The 17,869-nt window shown below is 47.2% G+C and overlaps 1 protein-coding gene across 2 annotated transcripts in view; it reads right to left on the bottom strand.

Moving 5' to 3' along the window:
- Tent4a (terminal nucleotidyltransferase 4A) overlaps positions 1-17,869 on the bottom strand; it is a 41,188-nt gene that overhangs the window by 7,284 nt on the left and 16,035 nt on the right. For both annotated transcript variants that reach the window (XM_046430367.2, XM_046430366.2), the window contains exons 2-9: positions 11,183-11,306; positions 10,136-10,182; positions 8,794-8,914; positions 7,210-7,317; positions 6,413-6,541; positions 3,819-4,032; positions 1,745-1,871; positions 651-751 (exon numbers count right to left, since the gene is read on the bottom strand). In XM_046430367.2, the coding sequence (XP_046286323.1) occupies positions 651-751; positions 1,745-1,871; positions 3,819-4,032; positions 6,413-6,541; positions 7,210-7,317; positions 8,794-8,914; positions 10,136-10,182; positions 11,183-11,306 (971 nt within the window). The remainder of the gene's footprint in view (positions 1-650; positions 752-1,744; positions 1,872-3,818; positions 4,033-6,412; positions 6,542-7,209; positions 7,318-8,793; positions 8,915-10,135; positions 10,183-11,182; positions 11,307-17,869) is intronic.

Genomic DNA, 17,869 nt, shown 5'->3' on the forward strand with positions numbered 1-17,869 from the left:
CCAACTGCAGCTTTTCTGAATTCTAAATACAGATCAAGTTATTTCTCTTTTTTTAAAACTGTTATGAAGGGTTTGTTTTTTTCATGTCATCATGAAAATTTTATTTCTATTGGTTCTTTCTGTTTATACACGACGGTAGACTCCATTTTGATATAATTATAAAAGCATGGACTAAAACCTTGTTCTGATTCAGTCCCCTCCCCCACCTCTGCCCCCTTCCCTCATCTTTCTGCCATTCACCCAAAGTTATTTTTTAAATTAATTTCTTCTAGATATACACAATGGTGATATTTAGCCCTGAACTAGGATGTGCTATAAGTATAAATAATGCTGTATTTCAAAGAGTTAATGTAAAAAACGCTATATAATAATTCAATAATTTTATTTTGATTACATTGAAATGTTAATATTTTAAGATAAGTTGAATAAAATTATTGAAATTAATTTCATCTGTTTCTTTTTATATTTTTAATGCAGCCATTAAAAGTTTTCAATTCTACATGTGGCACACACCGTATTTCTACTGGGGAGTGTTGTCTAGAGCGTATTAATGACTACAGAAAAAGACCTAGCTATTTTCTTAGTCCAAAGAACTGACCACAAAGAAACAAAGAAGTACTTGTGCACGAGCACATGGAATCGCTTCTCACCAAGATCTGGTGCTGCGTGGACTCTGCTGCCCCACTTCTCCTTGATCCACCTCCGGTAGTCGATCACTTCCTGAGTCACTTTGATGATTCTTCCTAGAGTACTGTAAGGGACAAGGTGGACATCAACATGGTACAACAGGCAGCCATGGCCCCTTGAGGAGCTTCTTCATCTCAAGAACAGTGTGCCATCTCAGTAAAGCAGAGATGGTGGGGAAGAGCAAAGGTGACTTCCAGAAGCATGAAGACTGCCAGAGTAGCTCAAATGCACTAAGACCACAGTGCAGAAAAGTGGGTCCACACAGGTGACATCCTTGACCCTTCATCTGCTAAGTAAGACAACTGCTCCAACCCAGGGGAGCTGCTTCCCACCCACAGGGCAACACACATCTAACACTTCCATTTGTGCTGGGGCACTGTCAGTGGAGGGACAGTGCCAAGAGACACTGAGTGCCTGTCACTGGGCCCAGGACTGACCCAAGTACATGTAACTCCATGGTCTCTATCACCACCAGGGCAGGGAGATGCTCCTGGGACAGGCCTCCAAGTCCATCTACTTACTTCCCCAGGAATGGAAGTAAGGATGCTGTGAGCTACTAGGCTCGAGAACCACATTCTTCCTCCTTTCTATGACCACTCATTTTCCTCCCTCCACCATGGCAGCATAAACCAGCATCAGAAAGAATATTTCTGGCTGCCAATAAAGTGTACGTGGCAAAAGTGTTCCACAATGTAGCACAAGGGACATCCAGACATGCGGAAGGCAACTGAGGCAAGTGTTCAGATACCTTCACTTAGAAACGCATGTGCTCACCTAAGGACTGCCCGGAGGGGAGGCACCAGTCCAAAGCTTTAAAAGCCCACTATCACCTCCCAAAACAGTATACCCCAATAAACATCAATTCCCCAAACATTATCCACAGGCAAATCGACAGCCGCCCTGAGTTCCTGCAAAGGTCTCCCTTCACAAACATGGGCAAGTTCAACTAAACAGGAGTGTGCGTCCACTAATAAAGGTCACAGAAGTACAGGACACAGGAAGGGCATAGCTGCTATCCTGTAGGAGCTGAGGGACACAAACACAGGACATCAGCTACCTTTCGGAGTCCCTGTTGGGATAGGACCTGGCGAGCGGTGACACAGCATGACTGAGCACAATGTAGGCGTAGTCAAACACCTGTTTCACCTGCATAGCCCCGTAGGAGCTCCGGCCAACATCATTTCCTGTAAAACAAAGGTAAACGTCAAACTCACCACAGACTTGAGCCAGTTTCCAGAAATGTCTCTGAGCTTCTCATAGTGTTATTCAAAGTCAGGCCCAAGCCACCAAAACACTTCCAGCCTCTACCATCAAAGTGGAGTTGGGCTAACAACAGCACTCCTGGAAACCAGATCTGTGGATGCCCGTCAATCTCAGAGTGTGGCTCTCAGCAGCCAAGTGCCCAGGGCCCAGCATGAATCAGCGTCCGTGTGGTTGCAGTCTACCACCAACAGGGAGGTAGGCTTCAGCCTCAGGAGGTGTGACAGTTCCTAAAAAGTGTGCTCATTTCCCAGGTGGTAAATACACAAAGAAGCCAAAGGCCACTGAAACAGACCAGCTGCGCGGACCTGCTGTGATCGATGGCTCCAGCTGTGCACATGATGGGCAGTTCACCCCGAGGACCTTGGGATTCAGTTAAGGGTAGTGGAACGTGAAGGAAGCAAATCCTTAGGACAGAACATTCCAGATATGAATCCTCAGGTGTTGGAAAGAGGGCAAATAGCTAACTCAAACAAGGCCACCACTGAAACCAGCTGCAAGGCGCTCCACGTTCACAGGGAAAGCGGTTCAACCTCAGAACCATCCTCTTTGCAGCCCAGGCCAAGTATGGACTTTTAAGGAGATGTGTTCCAAGTATTAAAATTTTACCTTTTCTAAATTTAAATTAACCTAGTGATAATGCAGGTTTGTGTTTTTCCTGTACAATTTAAGTGGACACTTGAAGACAATGGAGTCTCCAGTGACAGATCCAACAGACACAGCCACCATTGTCACCATGCCACTAAGAAAATCAGTTCTCCAGAGCATAGTACAAGCCACACACTCCAAAATCACAACCAAAGGCAATAGTGTATTTTCTTTCAAATGATTTTTAGGAAATAAATCTCACATCCTAGAAACCATAAAACAAAATTAAAATAATCACTAAATCCGAAGATGTTAAAACAACAACTGTACAGGAGCAGAACAATAAAAACAGCCAATACAGAGGAACAACAAACTGGAGGGAAGTGTGGTATGTGGGACAGAAAGGTCTCCCTAGCACACACAGCCAGTGAGAAGACAGCCCAGCAAAAGGAGAGAGCGAGCGAGCATAGGAAAGGAGCACAAAGGGGCGGTGTGCCTGCAGCTGGTGTCTCCACCACCCTTTCTGTCACCTGTGGGCACTGATTCAATAAGAACACCGTTTCAAAAAACGTTTGTGGAATTAACAAATAACAATGTATCAAACCCACTCTCATTAAAGAAATGTAAATTAAATAAAAATTTACATCACATGATTTTGTCAGGTTGGCAAAGATTAAAAAAACTATTGCCAAAGGAATGGAGACAATAAGCACCCTCAACACACCAAGGGGACCAAGGCTGGGAGGGGCAGAGGCCCAGCCCGAGGTCTTCCACATGGCCATCCCTAAACTGGATCATGACCTATAGGCAGAGTGGGGTCCCGGCCTGTCAAGTCCAAAGCCAAGTGCAGTCTTGTTGTTATGGAATCTACCACTGAACTCGTAATGGTGAATACTGCTCTTCACACAGGGAAAACTGGAGAAATGGACATCTACAGGGGAGGAGGTCAAAGAAAACTCTGCTTTTCTAGTAGATTACCCCTGTGAAGTGAATGGCTTGTGGTGAATATGTAATGCCTTTGTAATCTAAAACAAAAAACAAAAAAAACTTTTTCTTAATTCTGGCTGATTACAGAATGTAAGAAGTTTAGAAGACAGGAAGCTAATCATAAGAATTAAAGGAATCCTCAAAGTGTGACTATTAACTATGTTGATAGCGGGAGGAACCTGCATCCAGAGCAGACTACCTACCCTGGGCTCTCAGGGCCCAACTTGTCACCCCCACTTGCCAGGGCACCCACGAGGCCTCCTGGCCCCCTGCTGTGTGGAGCAAGGTGCTCTTACCAGGCAGCAGGGGGTCCTCGATACATAGCATCGATGGTCTGTACCCGCTGGTCATGGCTTTCATGATCTCTTCTTTGGCGATATAGGCACCTCCTTCTTTTATTCTAATACCAGTTTTCAAGTAATTAAAATTTCTTCCGTAGAGTTCAAAAAATTCTACGAGAAGCATTCCAAGGTTTTCATCAGCTCTCCGGGCATCAATTCTTGGATGCAACTGTAAAAGCAAGGCAGCCACAATTTGTGTGGATTCAAGCAGGGCTGGAAAACAGGTGGCAGATGATGGAGCAGGCTGCCTAGCAGCCTCTGCAGGGAACCCCACTCCAGGGCACTCGCTCACACATCAGCCAGGGAGGAGACACCCAGAGCCTGAACACAACCGGGACCAACTGTCAATATAGGACGTTGAAAAAAGATCAGATACCCTGCTATGAACATTTTATTACTTTGAAGTTTCGAAATTGGTAATCCATGCAAGCAACATCCTATAAACACAGACATCTGATTGGCCCCAAGTTGCCAAATATCGATAAAAACATTGACCACATTCTGCATAATTTAGTCATCTAGATGGTGGATGTACCTTGATAGATTCCAGTCATCTTAATGTCATCATTCTGAAAGAGGACCATTAGGTGGCAGTATTAGACAGAACAGTACCATATCACATAAAACTAGAAGGTACAATGATGGATTTAAGCTGTGCATAGGTAAGGAGTATTGTATCATAATATTCATGCCATACTCACACCCTGATTGTCATGCAGAAGAGAGCCAGTGCTGGTGTTGCCCCACCCTGTCTTCAAGCTGATCTGTCCCTAAGCTACTGTCGGCTGGCAACTCCTGAGTACACCAATTTAACAGATCCAGAGTTCTCAGCTGCCCCGGCCTGCATTGCCTACATGCAGCTACTGCTATCTGAATGAATTTAGACGCTGATGAAAAGTCCAGCCACACTCTAAGCACTTAGGAGTCAGGCCTGTGGCCTTCCTGTGTGGGCTGTGCGGATACAGAGCACTATCATCCGAACAGAAAACTCTGCTGGGCAGCACCGTCCTACCAACAATGGTTAGGTTACCTCCAAGAGAAAGTTGTGGCAGAGGAGGGGATGAAAACACCTGAGGCTCAGAGCTCCATGAGGTGAAAACAAGAATCTGAATGGCTGTAGCTTCTGAAGATCTGCTTATTTCCACGGTGCAAGCCAAGTTGTCTCACTTCTGCCCCACCCTTAGTCCCTCCTGTTAGTGAAGTCCAATATCTGAGAGCCAGCCTGGCACAGGGTTTAGACACCATGCCCATCAGCTGGAAAATGATCATGGGTGCTACATGGCCCTGCCCTGAGGCAGGCCAGGCTAGGGGCACAGGCAAGGCACTGGGTGAAGGGAAGAGGGCCACAAAGCTGTAACAGGAGGCCTGACAGGCCCCACACAACACACAGTGCAAGTCTAGGCTGTCATTACAACATGGCCACTGAACCAGCCCCAATCAAAACCAGAGACAGAACAGAAGGCTGAGTTCAGCTCAACGTGTCCAAGCACTAGGGAGGGACGGCTGAGGGCCACATTACAAGGACAGCCAGACTAGTTGTATGTGCAGGCAACAGTGGGACTGTCTCCACCCAGCCTCTGTGGATATGCTGGAAGCTACAGGGGCCACAGGCAGTAACACTACAGTCAGTCCTGCTCTCCACTGGTCAGCGGCAATGGGAGACACCAACCCCAGGCAGACAGTCCTCACTGCACACAATCACACATGTAAAACGTGTGGCTATGGGGGCACAGCAGTGTGACTAAGACACAGGCAAGAACAGGTCGAGAATGAAACCCCAGCTGGGTTGTAGGCAGTGGTAGAGCACTTGCCTAGCAAGTATGAGGCACTGGGTTCAATTCTGAGCACTGCATATAAATAAATGAATAAAATGAAGGTCTGTCAACATCTAAAAAAAAAATTTAAAAAAAGAACGAAACCCCCACTCAAGAAACTGTAAGCGAAACAATCAATGCTTTAATGAAGACTCTGCCATGCATTAAAAATCAAAGATAAATCCTATGACATATCCATGAGCTTTATTATATTTTCTATCACGTTCGTTACTCAACAAAATAAGGACCATGTATTAAAAAGGCAAAAAATTGATGTTTCATTAATGCTAGAAGACTTGCTCTCAAATTTTTTTCCCCAGATATTTTTTCTTTAGATATTGGTACTGAACTTGATTCTGACATTTTTTTTTCATTATAAATCACATTTGAGTACCATGGAAAACACTTTTTTTTTTTTTTTTTTTTTAAATAAAGGAATGAACACTTTCTTAATGCTGATGACTGAGAGTGTTTTCCTGGGCTCGGACTGACATGACTCGACTTTGGATCTGGAAGAGCACCCTGTACCCATACAGTGGGTTAGCCAGGAAACAAGCTGCCATGGGGCAGGAAGCAGTGCTGACCTTGAGGGGATGTACCACAGCCAGAAATCTCCTCCTCAAATCAGAACAGAACTGGGAAGGGAAGGCCAGACCTGTGGATAACTCAGGAAGCAACTGGTCAGAGCCTCAGAGCCTGCCTCCCACCGTCTTCTCAAGGACAGCGCATACGCACCTGCAGAAAGCTGATGGCCATTAAAATCAGGCTGTACGAGCTGATTCCACCTGTGAAGACTTCATTCAGGTCCCTCTGCAGGAGGAACTGCTTCAACACTAAGATCAAGTACGGCAGCAGTGAATACTTCTGGAAATTCCAAAGAAGAAGATCGACTTGGTTAGTTGATATACCTTTAAGGAAATTTCAGACAGCAAATTTCATGAGAGAAAGCAAAGTTCCACTGATCCTCATCAAGAGTGTGAGTTGATAGGTCCCAATTTTAGGGACCTAAGAACACATTTCCCAATGGGCTGTGAGCATCTGCAAGTGAAGACCCTTCCCAGGCAGTGATGCCAAGGCAGAGGGGGACCTGCCTGAGGAGCTCCAGGCACAGAGGGGTTAAGTACGTTTGTGCCATAAGGGGAGCAGGGAAGGCCCTCACCCCGTGGGCACTGGGGCCTCCAAAATGAGTCACTCTAAACTTCCTCATGATTATTCCAACCTCCAAGGACCCTGGGATTAGATGTGTCAATGTGGCACACCAACCTCAGGCAACATCACTTTGCAGGAACAGGAAAGCACACTTCAACAAGCTCTCCAAAATAAAATCAATTTCAGGAAATGGTGATGTAAGAAAAGCAAATCTGAAAAACAGCTATGCTTTCAGAGCATCTATAGGAAAATTGCTGCAGCGTGTGGTCTACATTGTAAAGACGCCTACATTCAGGTGAAGGTTTTTAACATGTGAAAGAATAAGGACACCCAGTGTCAGCCTCGACTCCCTTGTGTGGATTGTGCCCTGCCAATGACAATACCTTCATGTAATTCTTGATGAACTCTGCTGCCCGGACACCAGTCTCCATGTTAAAGCTGATGTCGACTTTAACTTCAGTCTCCTGATCTGTGAGTTTTATTATCGGTACCTGTAAAGATTTAATTTTAAAAACTATACTTTAATATGCAACATCCTCCATAGTCAGGCTTCAAAATGTCTCCAAAGTTGTACAGAAGTTTTAGTTTCCTTTCTTATTCCCCAGAAGAGCTTAGACATCATGAATACCAGTTTTTAAAAGGAAAAGAGGCCTTTGTCAGGATTTAATCTCAGTGGTCCCTGAAAACTATAACAAGCCCCAGCATCTAATGGTCACACAGTGGCACTCTTGCTCTGCATCCCACTCTCCACCCCATCGATGATGACTTTACAGAAAAAAGGGAGGGGGCAGGTCAAGTAGAACAGGTGTCTGATGGAAGGAGGAGGCAGGTGGGAAGGCCCAAACCCACATGAATACACCCCGAGGAGATGCCACACCACAGGCCTGGTGATGGTCCCCCACTTCTGCTGAGAGTTTTTGAATACGTTAATAGACACAGTCAACTTCTGGCAATGAGCAGTAACTCTACAGTACTGATGTTTGGATGCTTGTTCCAAATAGACTGTGCCTTAAATAGAGCCTTGACCCATAGGCTCCTGCCCATGATGGCTTTATTGGAGGGTATACAGCAGAGAAGAGCTGCCAGTCAACAGCAGAAACTGGCCCTCAGACAGCACAAAGAAAGGTACTCAGTAACCAATCTGCTATAGCAGCAGGGCCACTGGGACAGAGAAATTATTACAACAACGACTCAAAGCACTGCCTGTCTTCAGATGCTAGTGATATGGCATGCACAGAGTAAAAATGCATCAAGATGTTCACCTGGTTTTTATTTAAACTCCCTCTCGTGCCCAGGGAAAACATCTGACAGAGCAGACGCTGGAGGGAAGTGGAGTACCTTGATCCAGCCTTAACTCTGACAATCTGCCAGCGCTGTGGGACATCACCACACTGAGAATGAGTGGACGCTCCAGCTCAAGACTGAAATGCCTGTGCACAGCACAGCTCAGCTCAGCTGATGACTGTCACATCACAGGTCAGTGCCCTCCAGGCCCTAAGCTGCTTCCATGTTGAACTGCTATTCTTGAACAAGCACACATGGGAAGCAGTCTCCATTCCAGTTTCTCCCCAGGGCAAGAGGCTTTCCACATGCAGTGTTAGCAGCAAAAAGTACAGGAAGTTTACTTTCTGGAATATAAATTAGCAGACGGCAATCTCTTCCAAGTCAATCATAAATGTCAGCGTGATCACTGAAATATACACTCCAAAATGGGCGGCACCCAGTGTGGTGTTCCCTCTGTAGACATGTCTCTCCTTTTCTTATCCACACTCACAAGGGATATATTCAGTCTGAAGATTCACAAATTTCCACAGTTCAGACTGTCACTAAACCTTTTCTCAGCTAATAACCATGAACATAATAATCACATTTACTCCAGAAATAGAGAACTATGGAAACACAGCATGGGTTAGTCATTCAGGGAACCAGAGGAGGAGGCTCCCCCCAGGCAGAGCCCATATACTCACTGTAGCTTTGTCAAGGACTTTGATGGAACACGGTTCAGCCACATTGTGCTTCCGCAGGGCTTGTTCCAACAGCTGTAAAGGAGGGCGTTCCCATTTTCCAAAGACCACCAGATCTATGTCACTGGGCAGATGAGAAAGCACATATCAACCACGCCTCCCCTGAGCCACGACACAATCCCATGACACGCACCTCCCTTGGGAACGTGCGGCACAGCTTACGACTATGTGTCATGATGGAGAGCAGAGGATAGAAAGCTTTTCCCAACAGCACCAAGTTACCCAGGGGGTTACAAAGAAAACTCCCTCCAAGCCACACTGTGCCCATACTTCCCAGCACCCACTCCTGGGCTGCCCACACCGGACCATGCTTCCTGGCCCAGGGATCTCTGAGTGCCCTGGATCTGCTCAGTACCCCACTGTCCCTGCCAACACCAACCCCAAAATTATGCCATCACAGCCTCTCAGCCTGCAGATGCTAACCAGCCACGGGTAACAGAAACAATCACAAGAAATTTATTTAAATATCATGAGTCCTTAATGAGAAGACACTGAAAATAATGTGAACTTTACATTTTTCTATCATAAAAAAAAATCCTCAAAAAATATTAAGTAGAATTTTGTTTCTTAAGACTTTATGTATTTACTTATTTATTTATTTACTGGTGCTGGGGGTCAAACACAGGGCCTTCTGCCTGCCAGGTACGCTGCTCTATACTGAGCTACACACCCAGTCCTTCATTACCACTTCATAAAGCAGTATTTCAAAAACATCCCCCCAAACCATCAGCAGAACATTCTCCACTGTGTTTACTCCCATAGTCCCTGCTGTGCCTTGAACGTCCCTGCAGTCCCTCCAGAACCTACACTGTCATGGGATGGGAAACCTGCCTGTGCTGAGGCAGGGCCTTCAGGAGTGGATTAAGGGTTGCCGTGTGAAGCGGTCTGCCCCCCACCCCACGTGATGATGCACAGAGATGGTGCTTGCAGATATGGCCTCTGGAGCTCAGACTCCACAGCCTCCACAATCAAAAGCAAATGAACCTGTTGATTATAACTTATTCTCCGTCTCTGGGATTTTGTAACAGCAGCAGAAAATGGACTAAAACCTCTCATTTTTCTTCTGCTTCTCACATCCAGCATTTTTGTTCCCCAACACATTAAGTGTAAGAGGAAATTAAATTTTACTTTCTGTCCATTTTCTCCTTGGGCCTTCAAACTTTTCCTTTGGCTGTCATTTTTAGACTTCAATTGACCACCAGGAACCGTGTTTCAGCCTTCATGTGCACACCATCTGCCCCCAGAAGCACGAACACTAACCTGTGCAGTGTGATGTGCTACTCACCTTGTTGGAAGGTAGAGACCTGTGCTAAAGCTGCCAAATATCTGCACCTGAAAGAAAGTGGGGCTCTGTTAAAACAGGCACCACAATTCAGTAGGCAGACTTCCCAAAAGGCCTCACTATCCTCTTGGTAAATAGTAAAGCCACCTTGGAAATTGAGGAGAGTGAAAATCCTACAACCAACAAGAAAATTCCTTATGTCTTTGTATTAAAGACCAGCCCCAGAAATATTTTTAGGATTCAATATTAAAGAGATGAAATCACTATGGTCCTCGGAAAAAAAAAAAAAAACATTTTATATATATATATATATATATATATATATATATATATATATATATATATCAACTCACAGATGCGGACTTCCCAAAGCCTGTTTCCAACCTTCCAGTAATTTCTCAAAGCTACAGTTACAGTACCGGGCAGGGCTCTGTTCTAGGGCACTGAAGCTTACAGCCTTATTTAAGCAATTGTATTGCTTTAAAAGAGATGCTCCCTTGCCCACTAAGCATGTACACAGCTTGGCAGCAGGGCTCCGACCAGCAGACGGTCACCCTTCCCTGTGCAGGTCAGGTCATTGGTAGGCCAGGCTGACGGTCAAAACAGGAGGCCTGAGGGTCATCAGCAACCTGGTCAGGGGCACAAGCTGTCCCATCACCCACAATCTTCCTTAATCCACACCTGGACGTTCACGGGAAAGCAACAGGTGAGGAAATACTTGCAGTGGTCACAAACTGCGCCACATGCCTTCACGTTGGTGGGACAGAGGCTGGGTCGGGGAAGGGGATAAGCTCTCCAGCCTCTAGGTGAATTTAATGCAAGAACAGCCTTCACACAGTTTAAGAAAACAATCCCTCAGGCCAGGGGTCCTGTGTGTGCACCAGCGAGCTGCAGAGCAGAGGGCTGGCGCTGGAGCAGGAGCAGTGAAACGCACCCTCCCCGGACAGCCTGGAGGGCCACCTGGCTGTGAGAAACCCCGGTCTGTGCAGCCAGCTGACAGGAACAGCTGCGGCGGACCTGAATGTGCTGTGTGACACCCAAGATACCCACATCAGCCGTTGGCCAGAGGTCTTTGACTACAGTTTCGATCCGCTTCACCACCTCCCTTCTCATGGCTGCTTCTTCAGGACAAGGGGACATGAAGTTATAAAAGTCAATTATTTCCTCATGAAGTCTGGTGAATAAAAGAGAAAACATCCTAGAGTTAGAATTACACTCGAATGTTTCCCATTGCATTAGATCAGTATGGCATGAACACATATTTCTGGTCACAACCCTGTTTCTTTCCTCCCCTGAAAATCTAATGAAGTGAAACTCTGGTGGATGAAATTACACCGAATGATTCAATACCACAACTTAGCACGCGGGAATTGGGTCAATACCAAATATCAATACATTTCCAATTGGCCTTTAAAAGATACATTAAAAAAAAAAAATGTTAACGACTTTACATTAAAAATGAAAGAATGACATATACAAAAAATGAAAGAGGCTTACAAGGTATGCAGGGCAGCACAGGAGATGGCCAAAGGTGGGACCCAGCCCCAGGCCCCATCAGCACCTCCCTAGGTGCCTCACACTAAGGAGCATCGAAGGCCTGAGAGAAGAACAGGACATGTGTCCCTGGGAGCCCTTGAGCCCATCACAGCAGACAAGGTTTGCCAGAGCCTGTGACACTCTGCTGAGTCGTGTGTTGATACATCACCTCCGTCACAGAGCAGCAGACACTGGAGGTGGCAAGCACGTGGTCTAACACACACCCAGCATTTGCTCCTCAGGCTTGAGTGAGGAGGAGACAACCCAGCGGGAGTAGCCAGCTCCACACCATGAGAAGTGAGATTCGAGGACCACCTCACACCTCCACAGTGGACTTCAAGGAGCCAGCCCCGCGGTGGATGGCACCAGCCTGTGGAGTGAGGTAAGGGGCAAGCTGGCAGGAAGACAGGACTATCGACCTTTTCAACTTTAAGAGACTAATTAGAGATGGGAAGAGGCAAAGCAATCCAATCTGAGGACTTACAGCAAATCAAATCCACCTGCTTCTGTTTGATTAACAAAGCAAATAGTAAAAGACAAAAATAAAATGTGGTCAGCTCCACAGCTAGAAAAGCAGTCTGCATAGAGCAAGGAATAGTTTTTGACAGAACCTATTAAGCCAAGCTAGACAGGCAACTGACTGACATCACCTTATTTCACAGTCTGATGCTTATTCAAGGTTAATTTCAACTGTCTCTCACCCAAGTATCCTCCACCCCTGAAAACACCCTTTGAAGTCATCCCTCCAAAGACCCCAAAGGAAGCTTACAGGCTGGTCAGGCCTACTCCATGAGGAGGAGTGCAAATACTGGAGGCCCTTCTTCACTGCAGGGCCATAGTGTCAGGCCATCCTGAGACCCGATTCCATCTCATTTAACTTAAAAGAAAAAAAAGGAAAGAAACCCTCACCCAGGCACATTCTCGATGCAAAGCCACAAGCCGTTTTTAATAAATCCAGAAAGGTAGAACTCATACAACATTAAACCATGTTTTCCAAATTATATGTCAAACTGCAAACTCTCAGAGTAGAGCTTCCATCTTCTCACAGCTACTGAGTACCAACCACACAGTAGGCCCTGGTCTTTCTCCTCCATGGCATACTCCACAAAAGCAGTGCCACCTCAATTGAAAGTGTTCCTAATTCCTGCCATTTAGAAATGTAGGCAGGACAGCTATGCCCAGCCAGAAGGTCAACAGCCATAGCTGGAGGAGCTGCAGGCCGCCATCTCTGTCAGCAAGGTGTCTGGTGGGGTGCCCTTCAACTTCAGACTCACTGTTGCTGCAGAGCTCAGCAGGGAGGCAGCCCTGGGCTCTCCATGAGAATAGCACAACCAGGGCCATCAAGAGGCACCTCTCTCCTGTGCCTTTCAGCCCCATGCTAAGGACCACAGGACTAAGGAACCTAGAGGCATGTTAGTAAAGACACAGGCTGAAAATAATCAAACACCTGGCCCCGAGTCCAATGTGCTAAATTCTATACATACCCCAGGGATTTACCGCATCAAAACAGCCAGTAAACAGGGCACCCCAACAGGCCAAAGCACCCCTCCAGGTCTCCACCTGCGGAGCAGAATGTGCTATCAACCTTCTTTTAAGTTGTGTCTGAAATCACAACAATGTCATCAGTCTCTCCTCCGTGCTGCCCAGGCATCCTCAGACGCAGCCCCCACCATCAGCCCCATCCCTGACACTCGGGAGAGGGAAGTGCGCAAGGTGACTGACACCTGCTACCCTCCACAGCAGACATGACGCGATTGATGCTGCACTGGGTGTGTTTGATCAGATGTCTGCTTGCTTGCTGGGCCAAGAACAGGTGGCCTAGCACTTGTGTGACAGCAAGACCCAGCCTGCCCATGTGCCCAGAGGAACAGAGGCCACCTGACTTCAAGCGTTGTGTCCTCCCAATAAGATATGACAATCTCCACACCTTTTTGAAATCTGCAATAAATGAAGCCTAGACGTTAGCGACTGTTGTAATGAATATGAGGCAGAGCCAAGAATATTTGTTTGGTGTTCTCAGAATAGAATGGACAACACTGGGGGCCTGCCTCGTGTTGTCTATAGGATGAGGGAGCCAGGCAAGAGGACTCGGACCCTGTTTACTGGGACACCAAGGACTGGGGAGTATGACTTATGCTGGCAGCCAAGACAGAGAAGGGATTGGAAAGTCTGAAGAGCTCTCTGGCTGCCTCAGGCTCCCGTTCTTTGTGAAACCTGGAGGGTTGCTGGGTGGAGACCCAGGTGGACCAGTGGCACAGTAGAGAAGCAGCATGGAACCGGAGCAATCGAACAAAACTACACCTCTGCCCGTGCTGCCAGATCCCTCCCCAGGCCCTCGCTTCCTTGCAAGCACAAGCTGACAGGCTGGGTCCACCAGCACCGGGAGGCAACCTCCAGCAGGAGGGGCTTGCACCAGTGCCCAGACAGTGACGGGCTGCAGTGTGCAATGAAGTATGCATGTGGACGGAGCCACCAGGCTCTGCCACCAGATCTCTCGTGTGGCCTTGTCGCTGCTGCTCTATGCTGCTTGCAATGAACTATCATGATGGAAGTTCCTTCTATCCCTCCACAGGACGACTTGACTTGTCAACAGGAGACCCACACAGCCAAGAATCCTTTTATAAAAATGTGACCAGTACTAAATAAAATATGGGAAATTACCCAGGCAGGAGGCATGCTCATGTAATCCCAGCAATTTGGGAGGCTGAGGCAGAAGAATCACAAATTCAAGGCCTATCTCAGCAACTTAGTCCCTGTCTCAAAATAAAAAATAAACAAATAAAGGCCTGGGGATGTAGTTCAGTGGAAGAGTGCTCCTGGTTTCCATCCCCAGAACCACAAAATAAAATGCTGGGAATTATTTTACTCCATACCGACATTACCAGTAGTTTTTAGGAAAACTACACACAAGGGCATGACACTGTGCTGTCCCTCAGTATCTGTCAGGGCCTAGCTGCAGAACCCACGACACCAAAGCCCATGGCGGCCCAAGTGGCTTATATAGAATGGTGTGGTGCCTGCATGTGCCCACATACATCCTCCCAGGTGCTCACAGCACCACACAAACACTGCTAAGACCGCAAACACACGTCCATCCACGCTCAGTAGACACACGATCTTCTGAATGCTCTCAATCTGCAGTTGCCTGACTCCACGGATGTGGAACACACAGAGCCAGCCACTTCCATAGTGAGGTGCCACCAGCCAGGCAACAAGTGCACTTTTACCAGGCTACGCCTCTCAATACTGGAAATACGCACAGGTTCCATTCTCCAAGATGGTCCACAGAACTCTGTTAATGAAAAGTTTTAATCTTTTGCTTCTTCTTCCCACTTAACAAAAGCCCCAGGGAATTTCAGTGAGGTGACATCGGCATGAAACCACACCAGGCCTCCTATCTGCAGACAATGCAGGCATCAAGACTTCCTGGAGTTCAAGCTCAGTTCAGCTCACTGACATTCAGTCTCAAAATCAAGATCTGGAGGACACTGCTGGCCTCCAGATCTGCAGCCAGGCTGCTCCCAAGGAGAAGCTTTCTGTGGCAGACAGCAGCACCAAGAAAGAGGGCCTAGGCTGACCGCCTCCTCCACAGCCTCAGGGGCCAGGGAGCCTGGTGGAGGCCCTGGTGGAGCCCCCGGTGGAGCCCCTGGGAGGACTTCCTAAGTCACTCATGCCTGTCCTTTCCTCTCTCCTGAGTTGTGGAGCACCGACTGATGGTTGGGGCTCCAGCAATGGGGGCACCCGGGTAGCCCTGAGAAAGACAGCCAGATGTGGAGTGAGGTAAGTGGGGCAGGAAGGTGCACTGGAGCCCTGGTGTTTACTGCGTTAATCTCATCTCCATACACTGTGGCCTGACATCCCCCAGCTCTGGCGAATGACCCAGGAAGGTTCTGTGCCACACGGATGCCTTCTCCGAGAGGCACCAAGCTGCAGGCCAGCTGCAGATGCTGCAGGGAGAACACATGGGCCGCGCACCCACCAGGAGCAGAGCTATGCTGCTTTGCAGTGGGCTGGAGCTTCCTGTGGAGTCCTAGGTTTTGTCTTCAGTTTGAGGTTTCTGTCGTGTAGAAAAGGAACCCTGCAAGCAATGGACACATAAGGCAGCAAGATTCTGATGGCTCATCCTGGAGAAGTGAATCCTGAGCTCCAGCAACAGCCCTGCCCACACAGACCAGGTGAGCTTGGAGACTCCTCTGCAGGAAGCCTGCAGACACCTCACAGTGGAGCGAGCCCAGCGCTTCACAGTCTGGTTATTTTAAGGATGGAAATGATGAGACCAGAGGTTTTGGGTGAATTTTAGTTTTTATCATGAAACTATTAGAGAACAATACAAAAACATTATTTTCCAGTATAATTTTGTACTAAAAATTGAAAAACAAACCAACAAAAAAGATAGCTCTCATTTACAATCACTTCCTTAAGGGTCCAAACCCATTCAAGAGGTAATAACTGACTTTTCACAATGTTAATAAGTTTCACAAATTTCTGTTTCTAGTACCCAAAAGCAAGATTGATAGCCTCTGATGTCTCGGTATCAAGTGCACGCTCACCATACGTACTGAGGAAGCCCAAATCACTGTGCTATTTTAAGAGCAAAGGAAGGACCACAGAGAACTAAACTAAATCACTTAACAGATAATACAGCTATTGACGAAAACAGACGACCATCCCAGGATGACCTTCACCTGCAGAAGCTGAGCTGCTTGAATTAAGTGGTTCCCAACTGTCCAGGTCTGAATCAAAGCCAAGGATGACTGGTTGGTTCAGCCACAGATGTGGAGTGATGGGAGTGGTGGGGCAGCATCCTTCGCCCACTACCCGCACAGGGAAGAACACATTCTGCCCTGGGCTAAGCTGGCTTGTGCCCAACTCCCAGCCCCTGTGGCTCTGACCTCCACTCAGACCAAGCACAATGTGCACCTTGTTCAAAGGTGACTTCTCTGTATTCGACCCAATAAAGACTGGCTGGCAACTGCGCCGTGGTTAAGTCAGCATGCAGAGAAACAGGGGACAGACCAGAGCCCACAGCCCCAGGAAGGACAACTGAGATTAAATGGCTATGGAGAGAACATGGCGGAAGGACACCCAGATGGTGAGTGGAGCATCCTGCATGGGGACACATGTGGCTCTGCTCACTGGGGCAGCTCCTGAAATTCTGCATCCCAAGGGGTTCTCTAAGCAAACTACTGGTCAAAGGTCAGGAGTCACTCAACATTTCCTTAAGGGAAAAGAAAGGTCAGAAAGAAAGGCGCACCATCCTCCAGTGTGGCCACAGACACGTCAGCCCTAAACCCACAGCCAGGAGCAGGTGCCCCCGAAGGCCGCGCTGTAGCTCCCAGCTCACCCCTGGGTCCACGGTCCTGCTGCTACCTATTCACCTGCCTTGGCTTACACTGAACAGCCCGTGACTCCTGTGAATTCCAGGTCCTAGGGGGAAAGGTGATTTTATGAATTGTACCTGACCTCAGTTCCCAGTCCTCCTTTTATGATGTAAAATGCAACTGAAAATGCTGGAAACCCTTGTCAACTATTACTTTATTCCCTCTCTCCCTCTTCTCACTCTTCCTTCAAAAGCCTTCTCAGAAATCTGGGCTCCTTCACTCCAACTCCACAAGGTTGCTGCCTGCATTTTGCCAGAAAACAATGGATCAGTAAAACTACGAGGCCTTAACTACAGCAGTTTTATAGATGTTATGACATGCTTTGATGCAATCAGAGTAAAACGACACCTCCAAACCTGCTCTGTTACACGGACAAGGTCTGGAAAGCGCAGGTTGCTTAGCAAATGATAAGTCCCAACACCCACAAGGGAATGACTGAATTGCTTCTACTAATCAGAGGGGTGATGATCCTCTTCAAAGCATCCCTTCACTGATGCAATTAATGGGCTAATTAGAAAGCATTTTTACTTATCTCTAACTATGTTATAAGGCAACTAGTATCTGCACAAATTAGTAAATCTTGAAGCGGGCTCTGAACGTGATTTTTTTTTTTTTTTTTAAATCTAGGCTCAGAATAAGTGAAAGAAAATAGACTGACACGTTAAATGAGAACCATCAGTGTTTCTAGGGCACCCACCACTGCTGTCAGAGCCTGCCCCGGCTTCCCTGCACACAGAGCTCTGAATGAAGCTGTGGGTGTTTTCAAATATGAATGGAGAGCAGTCAAGGCCCCAGGAGAGTTCGCGGAGGAGGAGGGCTG

This window comes from Marmota monax, unplaced genomic scaffold (assembly GCF_021218885.2).
Source record: "Marmota monax isolate L192 unplaced genomic scaffold, Marmota_monax_Labrador192_F-V1.1 WCK01_AAM20220418_F8-fsc00082, whole genome shotgun sequence".
In the NCBI taxonomy this organism is placed as follows: Eukaryota; Metazoa; Chordata; class Mammalia; order Rodentia; family Sciuridae; genus Marmota; species Marmota monax.